This window comes from Hippocampus bargibanti, linkage group LG06 (assembly GCF_051943395.1).
Source record: "Hippocampus bargibanti isolate YZ-2025 linkage group LG06, ASM5194339v1, whole genome shotgun sequence".
Classification (NCBI taxonomy): Eukaryota; Metazoa; Chordata; class Actinopteri; order Syngnathiformes; family Syngnathidae; genus Hippocampus; species Hippocampus bargibanti.
The window spans coordinates 611,166-636,227 of record NC_142739.1 but is presented as its reverse complement, the minus strand read 5'-3'; the positions used below and the strand labels follow the sequence as shown (position 1 = coordinate 636,227).

General features: G+C 43.9%; 2 protein-coding genes across 3 annotated transcripts; one reads left to right on the top strand and one right to left on the bottom strand.

Annotated features, from left to right (window-relative positions):
* Positions 1–5,552: 5,552 nt before the first annotated feature.
* Positions 5,553–15,415, bottom strand: cep76 (centrosomal protein 76). Of its 2 annotated transcripts, XM_088999153.1 has the most exons (13): positions 15,051–15,412; positions 14,154–14,309; positions 13,953–14,037; positions 13,661–13,879; positions 13,351–13,536; positions 12,766–12,863; positions 12,535–12,663; positions 12,266–12,454; positions 10,442–10,608; positions 10,068–10,218; positions 9,743–9,916; positions 6,029–6,246; positions 5,553–5,952 (listed from the first exon to the last, which is right to left on the bottom strand). In XM_088999153.1, exons 1-13 carry the CDS (start codon positions 15,297–15,299, stop codon positions 5,814–5,816), a joined length of 2,160 nt encoding a protein of 719 aa, XP_088855279.1. In that variant the 5' UTR covers positions 15,300–15,412; the 3' UTR covers positions 5,553–5,813. The 2 variants fall into 2 exon arrangements, with proteins under 2 accessions (XP_088855279.1, XP_088855280.1); XM_088999154.1 differs by lacking the exon at positions 5,553–5,952 and having other exon boundaries at positions 6,111–6,246; positions 9,768–9,916; positions 15,051–15,415.
* A 1,276-nt stretch (positions 15,416–16,691) lies between these two features.
* dync2i2 (dynein 2 intermediate chain 2) lies at positions 16,692–24,523 on the top strand. Its single transcript, XM_088999155.1, has 9 exons — positions 16,692–16,869; positions 18,189–18,449; positions 18,551–18,660; positions 18,790–18,947; positions 19,023–19,132; positions 22,420–22,587; positions 22,795–23,027; positions 23,101–23,258; positions 23,445–24,523. Exons 1-9 carry the CDS (start codon positions 16,792–16,794, stop codon positions 23,681–23,683), a joined length of 1,515 nt encoding a protein of 504 aa, XP_088855281.1. The 5' UTR covers positions 16,692–16,791; the 3' UTR covers positions 23,684–24,523.
* Positions 24,524–25,062: the final 539 nt, after the last annotated feature.

Here is a 25,062-nt window from a genome sequence, read left to right as displayed (position 1 = left end):
AAATTTGCCAAGATACACACAACAAAATTGTTCTTGTTTTGTTTTTTTTGGGGGGTAAATTCACCAAGGAGCCAGTTAAGAGTGAAGTTTTGCATGGGCCGCCATCCCTGCGCTGTTTCATTTTACGATGTTAAGTCAATGTTATGAGACATGTGAATTTTATTTGATAGAGTCAGCCCACTTTTGAAGAAGAAAAAATGTAACTGATGGCGGCGCAGTTTGTATTCAGACTTTCTTCTCTTGCATCCAACAATAAGCTCATTGTATTGCATGCAAAGTGACATTTCCACCTGACTTTGACCTCTCGCTCTCATTAAGTGGCAGCGTCAGGCTCAAAGGTAAGCAGGCTCATTCTTTGAGGGCGATGCGACGCCTGCCTGGAAGGCGAGTGTTTTGATGAGCTCGTCACTCCCTCACCCCAAACATGCCTCATTAGTAGTTGATTCCAAACGCCTACCTGCACCCTACCTCCCTCCATTGCACACATACGGGGTCTTTCTCATTCCGTTTATCCCACCCTCCCATCTATCTCCCTCTCTACCCCACCCCCACCCTGTTTTTCCAGCACTAATTAGCTGGCTTCTCCTTCTCCTGTGCTTCCCCAGTCACATCTCAAAGGGAGATGGAGATGCTTTTTCCTTAACCCAAAGGCCAACTTAATCAGCTGAATTAATGACTTTATTACTAGTTAGGCCCCGGGCCTCGCAATGCCTTTCTTTCCAGAGCCCACTGCTCCTCCCTTCGTCTGTCACCAGCTCTTTCATTGACCCCCTGCAGGAATTCTTACGCGACAAAAATACACAGAGAATAAATAAAAAGCAATGCAAAGACCTGGCGGGTGGTGGGAAGACAGGAAGGAATATAAAACTTGACTTGATATGGCATTACAGTTACAGCCTAATTATTACTTTGAAAATGAGTTCTGGCTTCTGGTGTTTCTCGGGAAAAGGATGACGAGATGATTAATTTGAATAACCACGTGTTCACTCTATATCTGGAGGTAAAATTCAGAATATTTTGTCACCACGTCATAAGAGAATGCTCATTCAGACGCTGTTAAATAAAATGGTAATATGTACACAACACATAGTTTACTCAATGACAATGCGGACAGCCCATTGTGATGTTCTGGTACTCGGCTTGAGGAATTTGACCTATTTCAGCTTTCGAAAAGGGCCATAAGCCTTGGATCCATTTTATCGTCAGCACCAATGTACATCGTCAATGGCATAAAGATGTCTCACAGGAACGCACGTGCTGAATGCCAACAGAACTGCTGTTGATGTAAGGTGTGAGTGACGGTTAATGAGAGAAAAGGCCATACCGCCTTCTTCCCATTTTAGCTGCGATCCCACGGGCCCCATTAGACAATTACACCTCAGCACTGCTGATTTATATGAGCTGAAAAGGAACCTGCGTTTGCAGCATCAAACAATTACAGAGCTACGTACATATACTTCCTGTGGAGCTTAGGTGTGTTTGTGACTAATTCAGGACATGTCAAATTATTCATGAGCTCTCTGTTTTTTTTTTCTTTGTTTCAGCCTCCCAACTGATCCATGTGTTCAACAACTCAAGAGCACAGGCAGAACCAACCGCGAGTTAGAAAGTGGAATTGAAAATTAACCGGGCACCCTGACAGACATTTGGCCGAAGCCGTCAGGAACTCCCCTTGAACATACAAAAATCCATGTGCAATTAAAAAAGTATGTAATTGAAAGCCACACAAGTCACACATTTACACAATAGTGTACTTTTTGAAAGTGCCAGTACTTTCACATTCATGTGAACACGTGAAGGTAGTCTGTAATGTCAATCATTCCAGACCACGCGTGTGACATCGCAGCCTGACTAAAAGCTCGACGACGAGCATCACGTACAGGTAGAGCCGCTTTGTTGATCTTTTATCATTATCAACTTTAGCCTACAGCGTCATCTAGTGGAAGTAGCAGGTACTATAAATGTTCACGTTTTGCATTGCGCAATAGAAATGTGTGAATTTGGTGGAGTGGGGGACGAAAGTCTGTTGAAGGTCTGCTCATTAATTAGCTGTCGTCTGCTCTTTATTGTTAACTCAAATTCACCAACGCACTTGCACTGACGGGATCATGTCTGCGTAAGCTCTCAGTCGTAAAGGAGTGGTCCATCGATGAAAAGGTTTCTTCAGCCGTCATCTGTACAAGTACAAGATGACGACTGAAGAAACCTTTTCATCGACTGTTGTGATAGTGTCGCTGTACTGCGTTCTTATATGTCTTGTTAACAGCTGCTGCTATAAATCAGGATGTATAGTATTGTATTGTAGTAGATGTTTTAATACTTAACTAATTTTGGATTTCTGTTTTGCATCTCACACTGAACACCAATGTTCACAGAAAAGCCTCTGTAGTGGTTTAAATACATTGAGAAATCTCATTCGTAAATATAAAGTCTAATAACACCGGTATGTATAGGGGTACTAAGTAATCATACGGTCTCTTTCAAATGTCTCATAAAACGTATAAAGCTTTATTTACCATAAAAGTATATCAATACAGCCACGAAAGTCAGCTCCGGATTGACAAAACCCTCTCAAGGTGACGTCAGAAACAGTTATCATCAAACATACGTGTGAGTTTCTCCATTCTCATATCGGATGGAATAAAATCCAGAATAAAGCTTCAATGCGCACTAGTCCGTGTTGTAATGTCATAATTTTGACATCATAGTAGACATTAATCAACCTGAGGCTGTCAGAGCACAGAGCGATACTTACAAGCAAACATGAACCAAACGGCACAAACAATGGAGCAAAACTGCTGAACAAAAACGGTTAAAAAAATATTGAGAGCGCAAATTTATTTTGAAGATTTTTTCCTCACTCATTATTTTTATTTTGTTCTAACTACGCAGATCCTTTAAAACATATTAGGCCAACTCGGGTAGTAAAGGGAAGTATAAAACAACAAATAAATGTACGTCATCTAGTGGTTATTTGTGATATTACAAGTTGCAATGACAGCCAACGCGGGGATATTCAGTTGCACAGACCCACAAATTCATTATTTTTTTCTTTTCCTTTTAATATTTTGAATGTTTGACAAATTTGCCAAGATACACACAACAAAATTGTTCTTGTTTTGTTTTTTTTGGGGGGTAAATTCACCAAGGAGCCAGTTAAGAGTGAAGTTTTGCATGGGCCGCCATCCCTGCGCTGTTTCATTTTATGATGTTAAGTCAATGTTATGAGTCATGTGAATTTTATTTGATAGAGTCAGCCCACTTTTGAAGAAGAAAAAATGTAAATGATGGCGGCGCAGTTTGTATTCAGACTTTCTTCTCTTGCATCCAACAATAAGCTCATTGTATTGCATGCAAAGTGACATTTCCACCTGACTTTGACCTCTCGCTCTCATTAAGTGGCAGCGTCAGGCTCAAAGGTAAGCAGGCTCATTCTTTGAGGGCGATGCGACGCCTGCCTGGAAGGCGAGTGTTTTGATGAGCTCGTCACTCCCTCACCCCAAACATGCCTCATTAGTAGTTGATTCCAAACGCCTACCTGCACCCTCCCTCCCTCCATTGCACACATACGGGGTCTTTCTCATTCCGTTTATCCCACCCTCCCATCTATCTCCCTCCCTACCCCACACCCACCCTGTTTTTCCAGCACTAATGAGCTGGCTTCTCCTTCTCCTGTGCTTCCCCAGTCACATCTCAAAGGGAGATGGAGATGCTTTTTCCTTAACCCAAAGGCCAACTTAATCAGCTGAATTAATGACTTTATTACTAGTTAGGCCCCGGGCCTCGCAATGCCTTTCTTTCCAGAGCCCACTGCTCCTCCCTTCGTCTGTCACCAGCTCTTTCATTGACCCCCTGCAGGAATTCTTACGCGACAAAAATACACAGAGAATAAATAAAAAGCAATGCAAAGACCTGGCGGGTGGTGGGAAGACAGGAAGGAATATAAAACTTGACCTGATATGGCCATATTACAGTTACAGCCTAATTATTACTTTGAAAATGAGTTCTGGCTTCTGGTGTTTCTCGGGAAAAGGATGACAAGATGATTAATTTGAATAACCACGTGTTCACTCTATATCTGGAGGTAAAATTCAGAATATTTTGTCACCACGTCATAAGAGAATGCTCATTCAGACGCTGTTAAATAAAATGGTAATATGTACACATAGTTTACTCAATGACAATGCGGACAGCCCATTGTGATGTTCTGGTACTCGGCTTGAGGAATTTGACCTATTTCAGCTTTCGAAAAGGGCCATAAGCCTTGGATCCATTTTATCGTCAGCACCAATGTACATCGTCAATGGCATAAAGATGTCTCACAGGAACGCACGTGCTGAATGCCAACAGAACTGCTGTTGATGTAAGGTGTGAGTGACGGTTAATGAGAGAAAAGGCCATACCGCCTTCTTCCCATTTTAGCTGCTATCCCACGGGCCCCATTAGACAATTACACCTCAGCACTGCTGATTTATATGAGCTGAAAAGGAACCTGCGTTTGCAGCATCAAACAATGACAGAGCTACGTACATATACTTCCTGTGGAGCTTAGGTGTGTTTGTGACTAATTCAGGACATGTCAAATTATTCATGAGCTCTCTGGTTTTTTTTTTTTCTTTGTTTCAGCCTCCCAACTGATCCATGTGTTCAACAACTCAAGAGCACAGGCAGAACCAACCGCGAGTTAGAAAGTGGAATTGAAAATTAACCGGGCACCCTGACAGACATTTGGCCGAAGCCGTCAGGAACTCCCCTTGAACATACAAAAATCCATGTGCAATTAAAAAAGTATGTAATTGAAAGCCACACAAGTCACACATTTACACAATAGTGTACTTTTTGAAAGTGCCAGTACTTTCACATTCATGTGAACACGTGAAGGTAGTCTGTAATGTCAATCATTCCAGGCCACGCGTGTGACATCGCAGCCTGACTAAAAGCTCGACGACGAGCATCACGTACAGGTAGAGCCGCTTTGTTGATCTTTTATCATTATCAACTTTAGTCTACAGCGTCATCTAGTGGAGGTAGCAGGTACTATAAATGTTCACGTTTTGCATTGCGCAATAGAAATGTGTGAATTTGGTGGAGTGGGGGACGAAAGTCTGTTGAAGGTTTGCTCATTAATTAGCTGTCGTCTGCTCTTTATTGTTAACTCAAATTCACCAACGCACTTGCACTGACGCGATCATGTCTGCGTAAGCTCTCAGTCGTAAAGGAGTGGTCCATCGATGAAAAGGTTTCTTCAGCCGTCATCTGTACAAGTACAGATGACGGCTGAAGAAACCTTTTCATCGACTGTTGTGATAGTGTCGCTGTACTGCGTTCTTATATGTCTTGTTAACAGCTGCTGCTATAAATCAGGATGTATAGTATTGTATTGTAGTAGATGTTTTAATACTTAACTAATTTTGGATTTCTGTTTTGCATCTCACACTGAACACCAATATTCACAGAAAAGCCTCTGTAGTGGTTTAAATACATTGAGAAATCTCATTCGTAAATATAAAGTCTAATAACACCGGTATGTATGGGGGTACTAAGTAATCATACGGTCTTTTTCAAATGTCTCATAAAATGTATAAAGCTTTATTTACTATAAAAGTATATAAATACAGCCACGAAAGTCAGCTCCGGATTGACAAAACCCTCTCAAGGTGACGTCAGAAACAGTCATCATCAAACATACGTGTGAGTTTCTCCATTCTCATATCGGATGGAATAAAATCCAGAATAAAGTTTCAATGCGCACTAGTCCGTGTTGTAATGTCATAATTTTGACATCATAGTAGACATTAATCAACCTGAGGCTGTCAGAGCACAGAGCGATACTTACAAGCAAACATGAACCAAACGGCACAAACATTCTCTGGATAAATAAAGACCCGAACACGAAGGGCGAGCCTCACGTGGTCACCGCGACAACACACTACCTCCTCGCAGAACCGCGACCTGCACAGCAACACAAGACGCGTAACTGACTGTGAATAACTGACTTGGTATGCATTAAACAAAGTTTCAAGCTTACTTGAGGCATGTGGAAAAAGCTCTTCTGGCATTGCGGTGCAGGAAGTGGATGGGGAAGCCTTTAAAGGTGTGCCCGTCTGGGACAGCTCTCCTCACTGCATCCTGAAATTCTTCATTTCCACATGAGACCCCGGTGCAGCGCTCCATCTCATAGGCTGACAAGGCCGACGACAGCAGGTAAGACATGTGGTCGTCCCAGACCGTTGTCAAGTTCAAGTCCTGGAGGAGAAAGACGATCCATAAGCACATGAGGCAGAACAGCGGCTCATCTGTGATAGAACGTTTTTTTTATAAACATCCAATGTTATTTCATTTCGAGTTTAGTCTATAAGGATGTACGTATGAAGTTTATTAGATAACTTTGTGTATCTGTAGGGTGTACTGTAACATCTTCATTTTCAGTGACACAGTATGTCACTTGTGCCACCAGAGACAATAACGTATTGGACTTATTCTACTCAAATGCCAAGGATGCATACAAACCCCCCCCCCCCCCTCTCGGAAGAGCAGACCACAATATGGTTCATCTCCAGCCTGTGTACAATCCCCTTGTCCAGAGGCAACCAGCTGTGACCCGCACGGTCAGAAGATGGTCCACAGAAGCTGAGGAAGCTCTGCGGGACTGTTTTGACTCAACCAGGTGGGAGCTCTTCACTGAGATTCACGGGGAGGACATTGATTCACTCACAGAGGACCCACCAGGACTGTGCGGTGTTTTTCCAACAACAAACCATGGATTAATCCCAACATAAAAGTCCTCCTGAAGGAGAAGAAAAGGGCTTTTGTGTCGGGCACAGAGAGGAACTGAAGGCCGTGCAGATCCAACTGAGGAAGAAGATCAGAGATGGAAAGAAGGCCTACAGGATGAAAATGGAGCAGCAGCTGCAAGCCAGCAATGTCGCTGGTGTTTGCAAGGGCCTGAAAAACATCTCAGGCCACAAAAGCCCAGTGACATTGAACGAAAAAGACAAGGACTGGGCAGATGAACTCAACCGCTTTTTCAATCGGTTTGACAAGACGCCTGCCGCCCCCGGCCCACCGTCAACTTCACCTGCAGCTGCACCTGCACCAACTCTCACTGTGGCCTTACCCTCCCTGCCCCCTCTCACGACCAGCTTTCCGCAACCAACAACTGCCCTCCCAACCGTTGCCACACCCTCAGCCGCCACTCGGCCTCCACGTTCCTGCCTGTCTGTCACAACTGCGCAGGTGAGGAACCAACTGAGGAGGATGGAAGTGAGGAAGGCAGCAGGTCCGGACGACATCAGTTCCCGACTCCTCAAGACCTGCTCCGACCAGCTGTATGACATTGTCCAGCACTTGTTCAACCTGAGCCTGAAGCTGGGCAGAGTTCCACAGCTGTGGAAAACGTCATGCCTGGTCCCAGTGCCCAAGATTGCCAACCCCAAAGAGCTCAACAGCTACAGACCGGTGGCGCTGACGTCTCACCTGATGAAGACGCTGGAGAGACTCGTCCTCGCCCACCTGCGACCGCTGGCAAGCTCATCGCTGGACCCGCTACAGTTTGCCTACCAGCCCAGCATCAGTGCGGAGGATGCCATCATCTACCTCCTGCATACGGCGTTGCTGCACCTGGAGAATGCTGGGAGCACGGTGAGGATCACGTTCTTCGATTTCTCCAGTGCCTTCAACACCATCCAGCCAAATCTACTGGGGGACAAGCTGCAGCAAGCCGGAGTCGACCAGCAACTCACATCCTGGATTACAGATTACCTCACAAACGGGCCACAGTACGTGAGGGTAAAGAACTGTGAGTCGGACAGGCTTCTCTGCAGCACCGGAGCGCCGCAGGGGACTGTCCTGGCTGCATTCCTGTTCACCCTCTACACCTCGGACTTCAACTACAACACCCCAACCTGCCACCTTCAGAAGTTCTCTGACGACTCAGCTATTGTCGGCCTCATTACAGAGGGAGACGATAGGGAGTACAGGGGACTGGCAAAGGACTTTGTGGACTGGTGCCAGCAGAATCACCTCCAGATCAACACCGGGAAAACCAAGGAGCTGGTGGTGGACTTCTGCAGGAAACAATCCTCACCGGCACCGTTGAACATCCAGGGTTCGGACATTGAGAGGGTGACCTCCTACAAGTACCTGGGTGTTACTCTCAACAATAAACTGGACTGGACAACAAACACGGACGCCCTAATCAAAAAGGGACAGAGTCGCCTCTTCCTACTCAGGAAACTGAGGTCTTTTGGAGTTCAGGGGTCACAGGTGAAAGGGGCGGCCCTTTCTCTTTTGGCTTTCCCACCTCGACTAGACATGTCCCTCCGTTGTCTACAAGAATAAAGTAGTCTTTTTTGTACACCACTTTGGTCCCCGCTGATGTTTCATCATAAATGATCCAAGATGGCGCTGCGGATGGCAGCCTCGGTCACACGCTCCCTAGTATTGTTCCTGGTTTTGTCATTTTCATTTGTTTTTTGTGATCCTACGCTTGGAGTGTCCCCTACGATCTGCCAGTGGGTCCTCAGCTTCCTGACAGGACGGACACAACAGGTCAGACTGGGAAATATATCATCCACAACACGAACCACGAGCACTGGAGCCCCGCAGGGATGCGTCCTCTCTCCATTGCTCTTCTCTCTCTACACGAACGACTGCACCTCAACGCACCCAGCTGTCAAATTCATAAAGTTCGCAGACGACACCATGGTCATCGGTCTCATCAAAGACGGCGACGAGTCTGCGTACCGACAACAAGTGGAGCAGCTGGAGCTCCGGTGCAGCCGTCACAACCTGGAGCTGAACACGCTCAAGACAGTTGAGATGATCGTGGACTTCAGGAAACATCCATCACCACAGCTACCTCTCACACTATCCAACTGCCTGGTGTCAACCGTTGAGACCTTCAAGTTCCTGGGAATCACAGTCTCCCAGGACATGAAGTGGGAGGTCAACACCAACTCTATCCTGAAAAAGGCCCAACAGAGAATGTACTTCCTGAGGCTGCTAAAGAAGCATGGCCTGCCACAGGAGGTGCTGCAACATTTCTACACGGCTGTCATCGAATCCATCCTGTGTTCTTCCATCACCGTTTGGTTCGGGGCCGCCGCAAAAATGGACAAAATCGGACTTCAACGGACAGTTAGGACGGCGGAAGAAATCATTGGCACCGCCCTACCCACTCTCGAGGACTTGCACACTGCAAGAATCCAAACTAGGGCGCGGAAAATCCTACTGGACCCTCCGCACCCTGCCCACCACCTTTTCCAGCTACTCCCCTCAGGCAGGCGCTACCGATCCATGCGCACCAAATCCAGCCGACATTTAAACAGCTTCTTCCCCCAAGCCATTAACTCTTTGAACTCTTTCAACAGTAGCCAAAATGGAACTGTATAGTGCCACTTAGCAGTTTTTTTTGACGACGATACTAGTGCAGCGTGTTCTACCGGAAACAAATTCCTTGTGTGTTCTACATACTTGGCAATAAAGATGATTCTGATTCTGATAAAACTCCGTAGAGCCCAGAACCAGAAAGAGATCCATCATTTTTTCCAACAATCTGAGATTGGCGAGTTCAATGTGTGCATACCATTTGATACATGAAAGAAAAATTCCAACATGGCACGTGTGGCGTTTTTGGGAGTTTTAATTTGCAACATTGTGTGGAGAAGCGAGCTGCTAAAATGGGTTGAAACTTCTCCATGCAAGATGGAATCTATTGATCCACTCTAGCGCTAAGTCGTACCTTCCTGTGCTCGGAGATCAAGTACCTCATCTCCTGCTCCAGCTGATTGCTGCCAGCAACAGCATCGAGAGATGATGAGCTGAGCGGAGGAAGAGGGGGCAGCGAGGTGGTCGAGCCAAAGTCACACACTGACTTCAGAGCCTCTTCGCTCATTGCTTTCCACCGAGATTGATTCTAGGAGGGAAATGATACATTTCTTGCAAGTCAAAATGCCAAATTTTCTACCTCCAAGGATAACTCAATGTTTAGAATATATTAACCTCCCCCTTGCCCCTTAAAATAATGATTCTCAAGTACGCTCCAGAAGAAACAGATACCGCCTTACCTGGAGGTCAAATATACACAGCTCCACAGCGTCAGAGGGCTGACAGTTAGCTAGAAAGCTCTGGTGGTTGAAGACGCAACCCACAGTGCGGTAGGGGTATGAAGGTTTTGGTTGGGGGCCCAAAGGTGGGTCTATGGCTTGATGAAGGTATCTGGCCAGACAGACAGTTGTAATGGGAAAGGTTTTGGTGAGAACATGCCGATTGGCACAAGTGAACACAGGAGAACTTTCTGTTCGAAAAGACAATAAAAATCATGATAATCACACTTATGGATAATTTTGACTTTCGAAAGCAGTTTATCTTCCCCACGGCGCATTCCAAATCGATTAAAGAGAAGTCGAAACACAATATTGTAGTCTGAGTAGAAACGAACCTGTGTGCATTCAGGCTCTCCCAGAAAGTGATACTTCCATCAGTACCTCGGGTCAGGACCCAAGTATGGGGCACCCCCTTTGCTTTGGTGCCCACGCACACGTAAGCGTCGAGGCCAAAGCCCAGCAAGAGGCTGCACAGAAGGGTAGAGTGGTCCTCGCAGTCCCCCTGTGGGTGACGCAAACGAGTTTCAAATGCATTCTTGACATTCTCCTTGTCTTTCGACATCAATCTGAGGATTATTCCACCATAAAGACCCTCGGCAAGAGAAAAATATCAATGAATCCAGTGGCCTGAGGGACAAACCTCAATTAATGTCAACATAGTGCGACAAGACGTCACCAATGAAACGACCACAAAAGCACTCAAGACAGCCGGTGAGTTATTGAGTGCGTGACAGCGGTTTTGGTTTCAAAGAAATTCCAAGAAGAGGCAAATTCACAATTGCTGCGCCATGGACAAGTAGGGCTTTCACTCGATCCATTTGTTGTTTGACTTTCACAATTGAAGTGTTAAACCGACGTCGCCGGACATGTTGCGTCCATAATTTGTCAAATGACTTCTACTGAGCGTATTTGACAAAGATTCCACCGCATACAGCTAGATTTTACGCTTTTTAAGACTCGCGCTGAATATTCAGCTAGTCTTGTTTTTGAGTTGGTGACCAGTCCTCACGTCAGTCACTGAAGGAACGCCCCTGAGCGAGAAAGGACATACCTTGCATCACCTCAATGCATTTTGCGCTACTTTGTTTGGTCTGAAAACTTTGTGTTGATGGCGAAATTAGAAGGAAAACACATCAATAACGCAATGGTGAATCGTTGTATGTTACACCGAGAGAGACAACTATTTGATATTCTCAGATGAAAATTCCAAGCTGAAAAATCTATCACTTTCCAACTGAGCTCTGGCGCCATCTTCTACATTTTCTGTGATGCTACACATCATCCCTCAAAATGACCCGGATGACCTTCTTTAATCGATTGCAAAGATGTATGCTTTCTTCTTCAGAACTATTTGAATCATATTCATAACTGGATAAGGAACAAGAAAGCATCTTCTCCGAATCTGAAACCATTGTATTGATTCTTGAGCAATGCAAGACGTCCTGGCGTGACGTCACAAACTGGGGGCGGGACTTTCTGAAAATCCCCTGTTTCGAGCTGATTTGTGGCCGTTTTAGGACACTTTCAGTCATTTGTATTGGTGTTTTGCATTTGACTAAAAATATCAGCCTGCGTGTTTTGGGTATTTTCGATGCTATAAAACGTTTTTCTGATGTCAGTTAAAAAACAAAAAAGTGACGTCGGTTGTCCTTTAAATGTCCGCCTGCTGCATGCTCAGCAGCAGTGACAGCAAGCAACTATGTTTTTGTTCCCTGCAAAGAACTGTGACGCAAGCTGAATGCTCCTGCGGTACGCAAGCTGAAGCGCATGACAGAATGATAGATGCTAATATGGGCGACATCATCATCTGAAGAGTTTGGGGAGAGATTAGGCACAATTAATTTTGCTTCGAATGAAAGTCATAAATCATAGCTGACAACCGCTACTTTGTGAGAGCCGCGTTGTGTTTGTCCGGCCGGGTACAAACAGAAAAGCAGTGCGAAACAAATGTTCCTGTTCCTGCACAAAAGTACAGATGACGGCTGCAGACACCTTTTCATCAGTCACTAACTGCTCGCTTTCTCGCCAATCTTTGCAAATAGATTTTGTGTAAAGCATCACCAGATTGTGCAAATCAAAGAGATTATCTGAAGGCTTGGTCCTCAAAAGGTTGATGGCTTGATTTGTTTTTTTGCCGAAGCAATAAACATCAAGGTTACCTTTCCTCGACAGAGGAAGGCCAATAATGTGCACCACTGCTCACGCTTCTCCCCTCCTCCCACCATTGGGGCCTTCTCGTGCGCCAGGAGGCTGACAAAGCGGGCCGCTCGCCGAGGACTCTCCAGCAGCCGGCCGGCCCGCAGGATATGCACATAGGAGCACACTGGTCTGCTGATGCCATTTTCATCCTGCGGATTATGCAGAAAGCCAGCCAACCAGTGAAACAATCTTCCTTTTTTATTATTCAAGTGTAAAAACGTGATCAAACCTGTGCAAAGATTTTGACCATTTTAGACCGGTTTGATGTTCGGATCTCGAGAAACTCCCTCCACCATTGTTTGGCATAAGCCAGGAAGATTCTCTCCTTTTCCGCGGCCCTCTGCCTTTCCAGTGATCGCTGAATAACAAACATGTCATCAATTTGCCTTGCAGTAAAAATATCTGTCGTGAGAGATCCTTACACACACGTAGAATTGACACCTGTCTCAGGGAAGTTTACCTGCGTGCCGATGATGTCAGCGCTCAGTGTGTCTGTGAGAGGAGGGTAGAGCTCTAGACCGATTGTCAAAACACCAGCCGGCAACTTGCTTTCACTTCCTGATGACACAACACAATGTTGCCATGTCATATAAGGCCAAAATATAGATCTTTTTACAGCGGTTTTAGTTTGCGGTTGTAATGGAATGCACTCCATCCTACTCAGGGTTGATTAAAATGCAAAGCCGACAAAAGGTGTTATAAATGTTGTCGGGAAAAAACATGTAAAGTCTAATTTGAAAATAATAAAAAGACAGATTTGCGACTAAACTGTCACGTTGACTTCAATTTTATGCAAGCCATTTTCAAACACTCATTTATACTTTGTGAAGAAAAACACATCAGACAAACCTGGGATCGAAAAAAAACACCACTTGTAATAGTTGGGTTTGCCAACAACACCCGGCCGGGCTAGCGCGCATGCTCAGGCGAGAGATGAAAATCTTCATAGACGACCCCAACAGTCCAGTTGTGAATGATTAATTATTCTGACAATATTGCACAATGCTTTAAAGTACTTTTTCAAAAGAAAAAAATGTTTTCTCACCCACTCCCATCAGTTCCACAGCCAAACATGTCTTCCCACGAGGTGAACTAAGAACTGTCCTCCAGTCCAGGAAGTAGGATGAGAGCAGAGCCGTCTCACCGGAGGTGTCAGTCTTGATCAGCACTAAGTGAACCGGATCACATATGGACAGCATACTGGTAGCATCTGCCATCTTTCCTCCTTCTCCTGCGGAAGCAAAAGAAATGTTGTCACTCTTGAAGGAGGATTTGAAGTCTTATCTAGAATACACTGGAGCCCAACATGCAATCACGGCTCGATTGCAGTTAGTTCCATTTCCATGTAGCCGTACCGTCTATGTGGATTTGGAAGACGAAGCCCTCCTGCAGGTCAGGGTCACAGGCACAGGGCACCGGCTTTGAGTGAAACCTTTGATTTCGGAAGTGGAGGAATAACTTGAACGTGGAGCACACCTGACCGGGTAAAGGTTCTGGCTCCTGCAGATGCTCCAAGAAGGCCTTACCACCAAGTACTTGCAAAAACAGGTGACGTCTGGATGGGTCGATATTGGCTATAAAGTCAAACAACAGCTTCAGTATTTAATATGTCATCGGCGATGAAACTGATGTGAACTGATTTTGTACTTTTTGTTGGCTGAATATTTTCTTCGTTTGTCGCGTGAGGGATGGATTTTTGAGGCGATCTTCCTTCCATATGTGCGGCAGCTGCCTAGCGAAGCAAAATGTTTGAAAAGAAAATGAACACAACGACAAAGTACGCAAACAGAAAACCAAGAGATTGTTTTTTTCAACTAATCCTGGATTACAGTAAGAATGTGGAGCAACCTGATTAAAGTGAAGGTCCTTCATCACATCGTCAATGATGCCTCTGCGCTGCAATGCATGGAGGAAGTCTGCCTCAGATAACATTTGATGAGTTGTCCCTTGATCGTCCCTCAAAGTCTCAGACAACACTTCTCGGATCTTCCCGTGAATATCCATCTAACGGAAAAGGAAAAAGGTCATTTTGCATATTCAGTTCAAAATGAAAGTCACAAACAAGCCTCACCGCAAATACGAACTTCTACAATATGACTAATATCCCAAACTATGTAGAGCAGAATTTGCATCGTATCCAGTCATTTATTATAGTACGTCTAGCAGTCCCCAAAGATCACATAAGCCATCCTCAATCCTGTTCTAACCATTAGGCATCACCCGAGTGAGTAATCATTTTTAACACTGACAGAGATTTGTCAACATAATGTTTGATTACGTATCGAGTACGTATCTCCTAATTATTCGGACAAACCATTAACATGATCATTTTGCTCACAAAAATAAAATAATCCTTAAGAATAACAATAATAACGTGACTAAAACTAATGTGAGCAAATTTCAGATGTATTCATCAGCAGCCACAAACGCTCTCATTTCCGAAAAGGATGGTCAGCTGTAGTTATTTGTTTTTTGGGGGAGGCGGGGGGTAACAATTTCACAACGATGCTCAAGAAGCGTGTAGTTCCTGATGGGCCAGACGTGTTTGACAATAAACTCTAAATTGTGTAACGGACATTCCACAATCAATTGACCGAGCACATTGGGTAAATATTAACAATATTTCTCTTCATTATTTGCTTTAGCAACTTCCGTACACTTTTTTTACGTGCGTTCAGGCTAAATTGTGCAGACGCGCAACCCTTGTCATTTCAAATGTCCATATCGAGTTGTTTGGGGCTTCACCTTCATCAGATGGTTGTGAATAATTTGCTTCAGCTCGGAGACCTTCTCCGGACGAACAGCCATTACAGCAGCCGGGCTCCCGGCGACTTTCAATTCAACGGACAACGACGGTCCAATTGTGAGTAAAAAGTAGATTATCTGTCTGACAACGATCGCGATCTTGGTAAACAACGCGCACACAATTGTTGCGTCGGCCGCGGGAAGCGAGCGGGAAAGGGGCTTTGCCTGTGCCTGAAGGCGCCCAGGCATACATTAAAGTTTTATTATTTTTTTTTTACGTAAATACGAAGTCAACAACTTCCGCGCGGTAATTTAATTTGTTCAAAATATATTTAACGAGTATATACTGGAAAGATCAAACTATTCGATGCGCAGGTAAGTTGTCTGCTACGTCATAGTCTGCGACCTGAGGTTAAGAAAGACCCTCTTGAAGCAGCGAATAAAAATCAGAGATGTATTTGTACACACCACATTGAAGGTGTCATCCAAAGAAAAGCGACGTTGTCGCCATTTTGAATGTGGCAAAGTGGGCTCCACTTTGTGTAACAGTGGATGAAGTTACTTTGATTCTGTTGATGCTTTTAAAACGGTAAAACGGTTGGTAACTCGGTACGTTTTATAATCAAAGGCAAATTTTAGACAGAACCAAGATTTGCTTCTGATTATATTAGGCCACTGTAACAACATTTTGCAAACGGAATAATCTTCTTTTCCTTTGGGCTTTTCCCTTCAAGGGGTCGCCACAGCGAATCAGTGTCCTCCATCTTCAGAGGTTTGGCTTGCATGTTTGTTTTGGCCAAGCTTTTACGTCGGATGCCCTTCTTGACACAAACATCTGTATTTGTCCGGGCTTGGGACCGGCACAAGAAGATTTATGTCCCCCTTGTGGCTACAGAACAAGCAACTCGCTCAGTAAAAGGCTCCCAAACACAAAATGGTCATCGGCACAGCAACATTAAAAAAGCAAAAAACTATACTCACCATCTGAAGATAATGTTCTGATCTTACCGGTGAAATAACTGAATAATAATAATAATAATAATAATAATAATGATGATGATGATTATTATTGTTGTTTATTTTTTTCTCAATTTAATAATACATTTTATTTCAAGTGCCTTTCAAAGCCCTCAAGGACAGTCACAGACAAGCATAGATACAATAATAAATAAAATACAATTATAAATAGAATACAATAAATGAAATGCAATTGTAAATAGAAGCAAGAGATAGAGCTACACAGAAAATGCAATTTTAAATTGGTGAGTTTTGAGATGGGATTTGAAGGTGGGAAGAGCACGATTTAGTCACTGAAAACCGATATGATTACTATGATGATTATGATTATATTAATTTGATTTTTATATTATCATTATTGAAAGGTCAATCCATCAAGTCATTATACATTGAAATAGTAATCAAGCGAATAAAACTTGATTTATGCTCTTTTCTCCATTTTGTTCTTTAAAATTCCTGCTTGCTTCTGTTTTTGTTTCGTCTTGTATAAATCATTTTGCAATTAATGTGTGTGTGTAGCGGAAGATTGATCGATTTCAAGTAACATTACGGGGAAGGGAAAAATACAATGCCAGACGATGGCACTGCTGCGCACATTTATGCTTGCGGGCCTCCAATATGATTAGAAGAAGAAATCAAGTCTGTTGTTGACGGATGTTGAGTGCTCTGCTACATTTCGTCGTCAAGGCGAATATTTTGTCATTTCACAGTGACATTTATTGATATGTTTGCGGACGAAGCACACGTGTCAGTGAGTGTCCAGTCATCCTGGAGAAAATCTCAGCAGTCGTCGCAGGAGTCGGTACGTTGAAGCGACGACGTTATATTTCAATCCATCAAGTCGTGATTTGTATGAACAATCAAGCTACAGTTAGTCAGCTTGGAAATTGGATGTCATAGTGAGAGATGACAACACACAATGTGTATCAAAAAAAGAAGTCATTGGCTGTTATCAAACAACAACAAAAACAATCATTCCCATTCAAAATACGTCATATGAATCTGTTCGAGGTATTCATACATTCAAATTTGTAAAAAAAAAAATGTATAATTGTCGTTTAACATGCAGAAAATTGAATGAAGTAATACACGATTAAACACCACTTTTACCTTATGATGAAAATAACATGAACAATATTGGCAATGTAGATGATCTCTGTGCAATTTAGTTTCTGAGCATCCCATATTAATAAACGTTTATAGTCCAGCTAAACTGTGAGTGTCATATTTCAGTAAGCCCGTAGTTGAGAAGGTGCTTTTCACCACTGTTGTTTCCCGTTAATTTGATCACGTCTCGAAGCATGAAACATCACACGGAAGTCTCCCGATGCAGGATGAAAGACAGTCAAGAGGGTGAGGAGAAGAAGAGGAATGTTATGCTCTTCATCATTTTCTCAGTGGACTGGCACTTAGAGCTTTCTTTGGCTCGTGGTGGCTTGCGACACTCTGTTGGGTTTTTTTTTTCTTCTCACTGATCAGAGCAATTGCTGCACCTCATCACACAACAATGTCAGTCCACACACAATTCAGATGACCTTAATAGAAATGCAGACACAGTCAGCGGATACACATAAAGGGCATGACCTATTAGCAGAACATAGCTAATATGTCCATGATGCAACGTAGCAGGATAACGCATTTACAAGACCCAAAAGAAAATGCCGAGTAAAGTAATGAATGTGCACGGAATGCTTTGTGTCTTCTTCTTTTCCTTTGGGCTTTTCCCTTCGCGGGGTCGGCACGGCGAATCAGTGTCCTCCATCTTCAGAGGTTTGTTTTGTGTGAACCTTCAGTTTCAGAAAGTAAGCAGTTGTACAAAATTCCACATGTCTTAAATTAGCCTCACCTGCTGCAAATTCTTCCAAGTGTGATCCCTCTGCCTGAGCAGTTTGAGGAACTTCTTTCCAACGAAATAGATTTAACAAAGTCGCCCGTGTTTTTATTTTTAACTGAAATGAAACTCTCCAGATCAGAGTCATCGGCGGACGCACCATCGTAACATTCGTTAAAGGATAAAAGGAAACTGGTTGAATATGTGTCCCATCCAGCCACCTGTCCATTCTCCATACTTTCTTTTGTTTTGTTTGTCTTCCCCCTGTGTGGTGGGTCTTATCTTATCAGAGAGACTGCCAGACCACGGCCATTCACAGTGCTGAAAGAGGAGTACAGACTGGCTCCAGCGTCATCGGCAGTACTCAAACAGAACTCCAAGATCCCGTCCCAACACAATTTCTCCAAGCCCCCCACGATGTGCTCCATTTGCCCGGCTTGGGTGACTTTCTACGTCAAGTCGAGGGCCCGGTTATCCGCGAGTTGGTCAGGAATGCCAAGAGTCACGCTTTTGATGGCTATCGGGTGAACTGGGAAGAACACAATCAAATGGTAAGTAAGCAGTAAACCGATGAATATAAAAGGCATTAATATTTGACCTTGTCTTTCTTTCTTTCTTTTCTTTTTTTTGCTGACTTGTGCCATTTTGAAAGGTTTTCCGCCTTCACCAACTTCAACATCCCAGAGCCCTAGAGCGAGATCTTCATATCACAAGTGTGTCTTGGAGTTGTACCGGTGCAGTTATAGCCTGCGCTTATGGCCGGTACGTCACTTCCCGTTATATTATTCGGAATGTGCCAAACACAAACCTGTTTGAAAAGGTTCTCTTGCAGCGAGTGACTTTCTGTCAAGATTGTTTCATTCGCTCAGCGAGCCTCTTTGATGATGGCAGGATGGCGGGAGGCGATTGGAGCAACGATAAGTCCTATGTTTGCACATGGAACATAGATCATGGAGGTCTGAACCCCAAACAAGCCGATCTGGTCATCGATGTTCCTACTCCAGTGACGGCTCTGTGTTGTCACCCCAAGCACCCCGCCCTCATGACCGGTATACGTTCATCTTTGTGACGTGCTCCGTCGTCACCATTGGACAGATGTCTCACTCAGTCATCTGCGCCTGCAGGTGGTTTATACGGCGGGGAAGTGATCGTCTGGGACACCAGTCAGTCGACAGATCCAGTGGTGGCCCAAACTGGCATGTCTGCAGATAGCCACACAGAGCCCGTTTGTCAGGTGGGAAAGACCGCAGGAGCGATGTCGCCTTTTTGCCTTATGCAACCTGATAAAGGCCACGTCAAGTGTACGTTTCATTCAACCTTCCGACCATCAATTCCTACGCGCGCCCATCTTTACCACTTTATTCAGGTACACACTACTAGAGCAAAGTCAAGCCGCGGTTGTCATGAGGGCCAATGTAGCAGGCCCGTCAGCCATGATTGAAAAGCCACCACATAGAGTAATCAGATAAAAACATTTGGAACATTGCAGTTTCAACATTCCCACATTTAAACATATTAAAGTACAGCGATACCTCAGCTTACGAACTTAATTGGTTCCCAGAAATGTGTGTCTTCCAAACATTCATTTCCCATAAGAAACCATTAAAAATGAGAATAATCTGTTTGCAGGTCCCCATAAAACATCATTTTCAACTAAATAAGCCTTAAAACTACACAAAACATACCTTATTTACTGTATAATAAATGTGCCATTGTATTGTAATTAAAGAAATCAACAGTACAGTATAATAAAGTCATGTTATTTACCTTTATGATGGTGGTTGATGTAGTTGCCCTGCTTCCTCGGCGACAATACCCTCACTCCCACTGTCCCCTGCTAGCTGCTTTTTGTTAATCCAAATCAGCCAAAGTTTTTCAACCTTTTCTATTGCCTGAGACCGTTGCGAAAACAACACAGAAAGACCCTTCGCCACACGTAGCGATGGTCGACTTAGCATACCGGTACTGGGACGCTGAGTCACACAAACGTGCACCTTGTTCGTGTTTTTCGACAATCTCCTTCTTCTGCTCGACCGTCATTTTCTTTTGTGTCCTGTTCGGCTTCACATTATCCTGGGGTGGGGTCTTTTTCGGTGCCAAAAAAGCATCCACTCGATAACTAACCACGTCTGCACGAATTGCACTGAAATAAAGTGGGTGTGGGAAACGAGTCCGCCAGCTACGGTGGCGCTGTTCGACCGTATGGTTTGGTGTTGTTTAGCCGAAAACTAGTCAGCCGGCCATTGTGGCGCTCCGTGTGTTTCCTGAAAACGGGTTGGTATGCCACGATTATATTCTCGCAAATTTAATGTTCAGAAGGAGAAAAAAAAATGTTGTTTTATTTTGAAAGTTGTGCTTTTATTTATGTGCACGCATGTGGATGCCAGTACAGTATAAACAAAGTTGCAACAAAGAGCTACCACTTGGATGTCGTTTTTACAATATTTTGTGACTTTGATGAGCCAGAGCAACTGTTATTCCATATAAGAAACAATCAAATATGTCAACAACGGTTTTCTTTTCAAATAGCATTTATATCAGATGCATTCGAAGCCATCATCACTGTGGGAATTGTGACTAAGAATGGTTATTTATCGTCATTTTTTTTCGATAAGAATCGAACGTGGCTGCCACTGCTCACCCGCACAAAAAATGTACGTGACTGTATAGTGTCCTTGAGAGTTTTGAAAGGTGCTTATAAATGAAATGTATTATTATTATTTGTGAGTAGCTCTTGAAGTTTCATATGAAACTGACACATGAAGAAAGAGACAATGAAATAGTCTATCATTGAACACCAAACAGCTCAACTAAACCATATCATTATGCCGAGCCAAAGTCCGCTCGATTCATGTGATGTGTAGCCATAGATAGAACGAAAGAGAATTCTAAATCTTTAAAAAAAAAACCTGCCACATTGACACACACACACACACACACACACAGAGCAGCAACCCATCCCCCAAATGTCAAATATTACTGCTGCGTAGTGATTATCTTCTTGCTTTTCTTCATCCAGCGGACCTCGGTGTTCCGTTGGAGATGCACACCTCCTGATTCTGACCTGCTTGTAGCCAGTACTATTAAAAAACAACAACAACCAAATAATGTCAATGTTTCGATGATACAGTTGGGGTTACATTGATTTCATGTTATATTCCTTGAATTTTCCAATCCCACTAATGCGTAACTTTTAAGAATGTTCAACTGGTTGAATCGTTTTCCCTTGGAAAAGCTCAATCAGAAATGCTGGCGTGTATGCAGTACTTTGCACGAGTCACGGCCTTTTGGCTATCAAACAAAACGATTGCACCGAGTACACAAACCGGCCGGTCTGTCTGTCACACGGTTAATGGAAGGGAATGCAACGCTGCTCACCGTCAACCGCAACTTACAGTTTTACTGAAATTAGCTTTGTTGACAAGTGACATTTCATATCTTGGTTTGGGCTTTGTTGGAGTTTTTGGGGGAATTCTTACTGGCATGATTTACATACATTCAAATGGATGTAAAAGACCAGAAGGACACATGATTCGTGTTCCCTGTAATCGCGGATCTCGGTCAACTGCAGTACAGTGACCTCTCACCTTACGAACGCTTTAGCTTACAAACTTGTTGCCTTACCGACATTAAATTTGCGAGAATATCATCTTGGCGTACAAAGTAGTTTTCAGCAAACGAACCAAACCACACGGAGCGCCACGGTGGCTGGCGGACTACTTTTCTTCACCCTCTTCCTTTGAGTGCAGATGTGGTTTGTTATCGAGTGGAGTACTTTTGCTATTATGGGAGCGAAAAAGACCCCACCGCAGGCTAGTGTTTAGCCGAAGAGAGCACAAAAGAAAATGAGCAGAAGAAGACCAACGAGGTGCGCGTTTGTGTGACTTAGCGTCCCACGACCAGTAGGCTAAGTCGACCATTGCTACGTGAGGCTAAGGGTGTTTCTGTGTTGTCTAAGCAACGGTCTCTGGCAATAGAAGAGGTTGAAAACCCTCTGTTGCTTTGGATCAACGAAAAGCAGCTTGACGGGGACAGTAATAATAATAATAATGCATTTGTAGACGGGGACAGTGTGAGTGAGGGTATTATCGCAGAGAAAGCACAGCAACGTCACTCAGATATCATCAAGAGGCAACCTGGAAGTTCATCATCCATTGACAACTACCATTGCAAAGGTCAATAAAACGACTTTATTATACAGTACAGTTTATTTCTTAATTACAATACAATAGCACATTTATCATACATAAAATAAGGTATATTTTGTGTAGTTTTAAGACCTATTTAGTAGAAAATTATGTTTCATGGGGATCTGGGAACGAATTATTCTCATTTTTAATGGTTTCTTATGGGAAATTAATGTTTGGCAGACAAACTTTTCGCCTTACACACACTTTCTGGGAACCAATTAAGTTCGCGAGCTGAGGTATCGCTGTACGTACTTAATTATAGCCGGATAAGAAAATGTTAAGGACATGATGAAGAACATGGCTGTGTGTTTGTATGTACATGTTACTGTAGGTTACCTGGGTGCCCCTACGGACTAAAGGAGAGTTTGGTGTTCTTAGTGCATGCTCTGGAGGGAGGATTCTGCTGTGGACAGTGAGTGCGGAGCAAGGAAAATGTGTCCTGAAAGTGGCCTTTGCCCTCGTCCAACAGCAAGTTCTTTCCAGGGGGACCGGCTTCAAGGTAAGACTCACTGTTCTAAGACAGTGTTTTTCAAAGCAACAACCCAAAAGTTCATTGCCTGACAAGGACATGCGACTGACTTCTTCATATCAACGCCCTCCGCCCCACATACCCAAAGTCCGATGTTGTGGTTATTCTTGTTTGATCCACGATTCATTGAAAAAATAGCCATAATGTCTGTTGTCCGGCACGGTAATTTGCTTTTAGGGTCAAGGCAACAGCCCCGTGGGTGTCACCTCCTTGGATTTGTCTCCATGGGACCGAGACACCTATTTAGTAGGCTCCGAGGGTGGCCTACTACTGAGATGCTCCCTCTCCTCACAGACACCAGCAGCGGTCCCGTCTGAATGTCTCAGCGTGCCGCTGAGAGCCCCGGCCGTCTTCTCTTTTAGGCCCGCCGGCGGCCCTGTCCACTCCATTCACTGCTCGCCTTTTCACAGGTACGGGTTTAAGGTCGTACCAGGGACTTCATCGATGTCGAAATAGAACTGGTGACGGATGTGTTTTCTTCAGGAACCTGTTTTTGAGCGCAGGAACTGATGGTCTGGCTCACCTCCATTCTCTGCTGCAGACCAACCCACTGCGTTCGATACGAGTGTCGGACACTTATGTTTTTAAAGTGCAATGGTCTCCAACCAGGCCCCTGCTTTTTGCCGCGGCCACCGGACAAGGTACACTATCAAAAATAGTGAACATCTCACGGCGTGTATCAATATGTATTATTATTCTGACATTGTCTGCAATCTGAAATTCCTTCTTGTGTTTGCTGAGAAACTGATGAAAAGATTACTTGGCTGAGGGCCTACTCGTTTGTGTTGTACCATCTAAGGCAAAGGCACTCTTTTTTTTCCCACCAGGTGAGGTGCAAATATTCGATCTCAGTCGCAGGTCGCCGAAACCAGCAGCCACGATTGACCCAGGAGGTGGTGGACATGCTGCAACCTGTTTGGCCTTCAACCGTCAAAACCCAGGCCTCCTTGCAGTGGGAAAAACCGATGGGACAGTTGGTGTTTGGAAGCTCAGCACTGATTTGACAGAGCAGATCCCCACAGAGAGCAATCTCCTGGAGAAAATAGCCAATCAAGGAGCAGAATGACACTGTTGGCTGGATGGAGACTACCGCAATTGTAGCCACGGTTGCCATTTCGGCCACGTGTCATATGGAACTGTAGTTACATTTCAAAGGACAAGCCAAAAGCTCACGGAATGAACATTGTCCCTCCCATCATGTTTTACACAAACACAGTCTCATGTTACCTGTCACCAAAGAGCGCCTGGTCTCTCAATGAACTCGGAATTGGGACGTCATTGTCGTTTCTGATTGTGGATTTGCAAAACTGTTGATCGTCGCACATTTAGGATCATCATGATTGATATGGGGACAACAATACCTGCAGCAAATATCATAGAGAGAAAGGTCATTCCTCACTTTACTCGTCGTGTATTCATTTCACATTTACGATGTGAGGTTATATTTAAAAGTCAATGTAATTTATTACGATTGGCTGGCAACCAGTCCAGGGTGTCCACCGCCGACTGCCTGAAGACAGTTGGAATAGGTTTCGGCATCCTCCTGCAACCTTAATGAGGATAAAGCGGTACGGAAAATGGATAAAATGATGAAAATCTTTTGGACTTCAATGTTTTTTTTAATATTGTTTGCTGCGCTTGTAATGTTGGTAGTTGCTTCGATTGAACACAATAAAATAGCAATAGATTTTTCAAGTCAAATTCCTTGCAGGTTTTAGGACATTTATAGAACCCATGTTTCTTTCAGCTGTTGTGGTGGAATTCCAATAATTACATCAGTGTTATATAATGTGCATGTAATTTGATTATTTGTTTAAATACAAATTCCCCCAGTTCCCCCATGGCTATTGTAGGCAGGAGGCAAGATAACATCGGGAATTTTGGCAGCTTTAAAAAAAATAAAAATTATACATTTAAAGGACAACCGACGTCACTTTTTTTGTTTCCTGACATCAGAAAAACGTTTTATAGCATCTAAAATACCCAAAACACGCAGTATGATATTTTTAGTCAAATGCAAAAACACCAATAAAAATGACTTAAAGTGTGCTAAAACGGCAAAAAATTGAGCTGGGAATTGGGCATTATCAGAAAGTCTCACCCCTAGTCCGTGACGTCACGCCAAGACGTCTTGCCTTGCTGGAGAATCAAAACAATGGCTTCAGATTCGGAGAATCTGCTTTCTTGTTACTCGTCCAATTATGAATATGATTCAAATAGTTCTAAAGAGGAAGGCATACATGTTTGCAATTGATTAAAGAATTTATTCCGTGCCATTATGAGGCAACATTGAGGGAAAATGTCTCACCGAAATAGAGGCACAAAATGGTGACCTCCTGTGGCCACCTCAGTTTCCACAGGCTGATAAATTCCTTATATGGAGCTTGGACGCCCTCTTCTGGCAGCTTTTGGGTGCAACAAGTACAGCAAAATACATTGACGTGA

What these genes read in the sequence shown, in the direction of transcription:
- cep76 (XM_088999153.1), bottom strand. Translation starts at nt 15,299, where the DNA reads ATGCCTGGGCGCCTTCAGGCACAGGCAAAGCCCCTTTCCCGCTCGCTT. An exon ending in TTCACAACCATCTGATGAAG is followed by an intron (nt 14,310 to 15,050) that starts GTGAAGCCCCAA and finishes CTTTTCCGTTAG; the next exon opens with ATGGATATTCACGGGAAGAT. An exon ending in CTGACATCATCGGCACGCAG is followed by an intron (nt 12,664 to 12,765) that starts GTAAACTTCCCT and finishes TTTGTTATTCAG; the next exon opens with CGATCACTGGAAAGGCAGAG.
- dync2i2 (XM_088999155.1), top strand. Translation starts at nt 16,792, where the DNA reads ATGTTTGCGGACGAAGCACACGTGTCAGTGAGTGTCCAGTCATCCTGG. An exon ending in GCACCCCGCCCTCATGACCG is followed by an intron (nt 18,948 to 19,022) that starts GTATACGTTCAT and finishes CTGCGCCTGCAG; the next exon opens with GTGGTTTATACGGCGGGGAA. An exon ending in TGCCGCGGCCACCGGACAAG is followed by an intron (nt 23,259 to 23,444) that starts GTACACTATCAA and finishes TTTTCCCACCAG; the next exon opens with GTGAGGTGCAAATATTCGAT.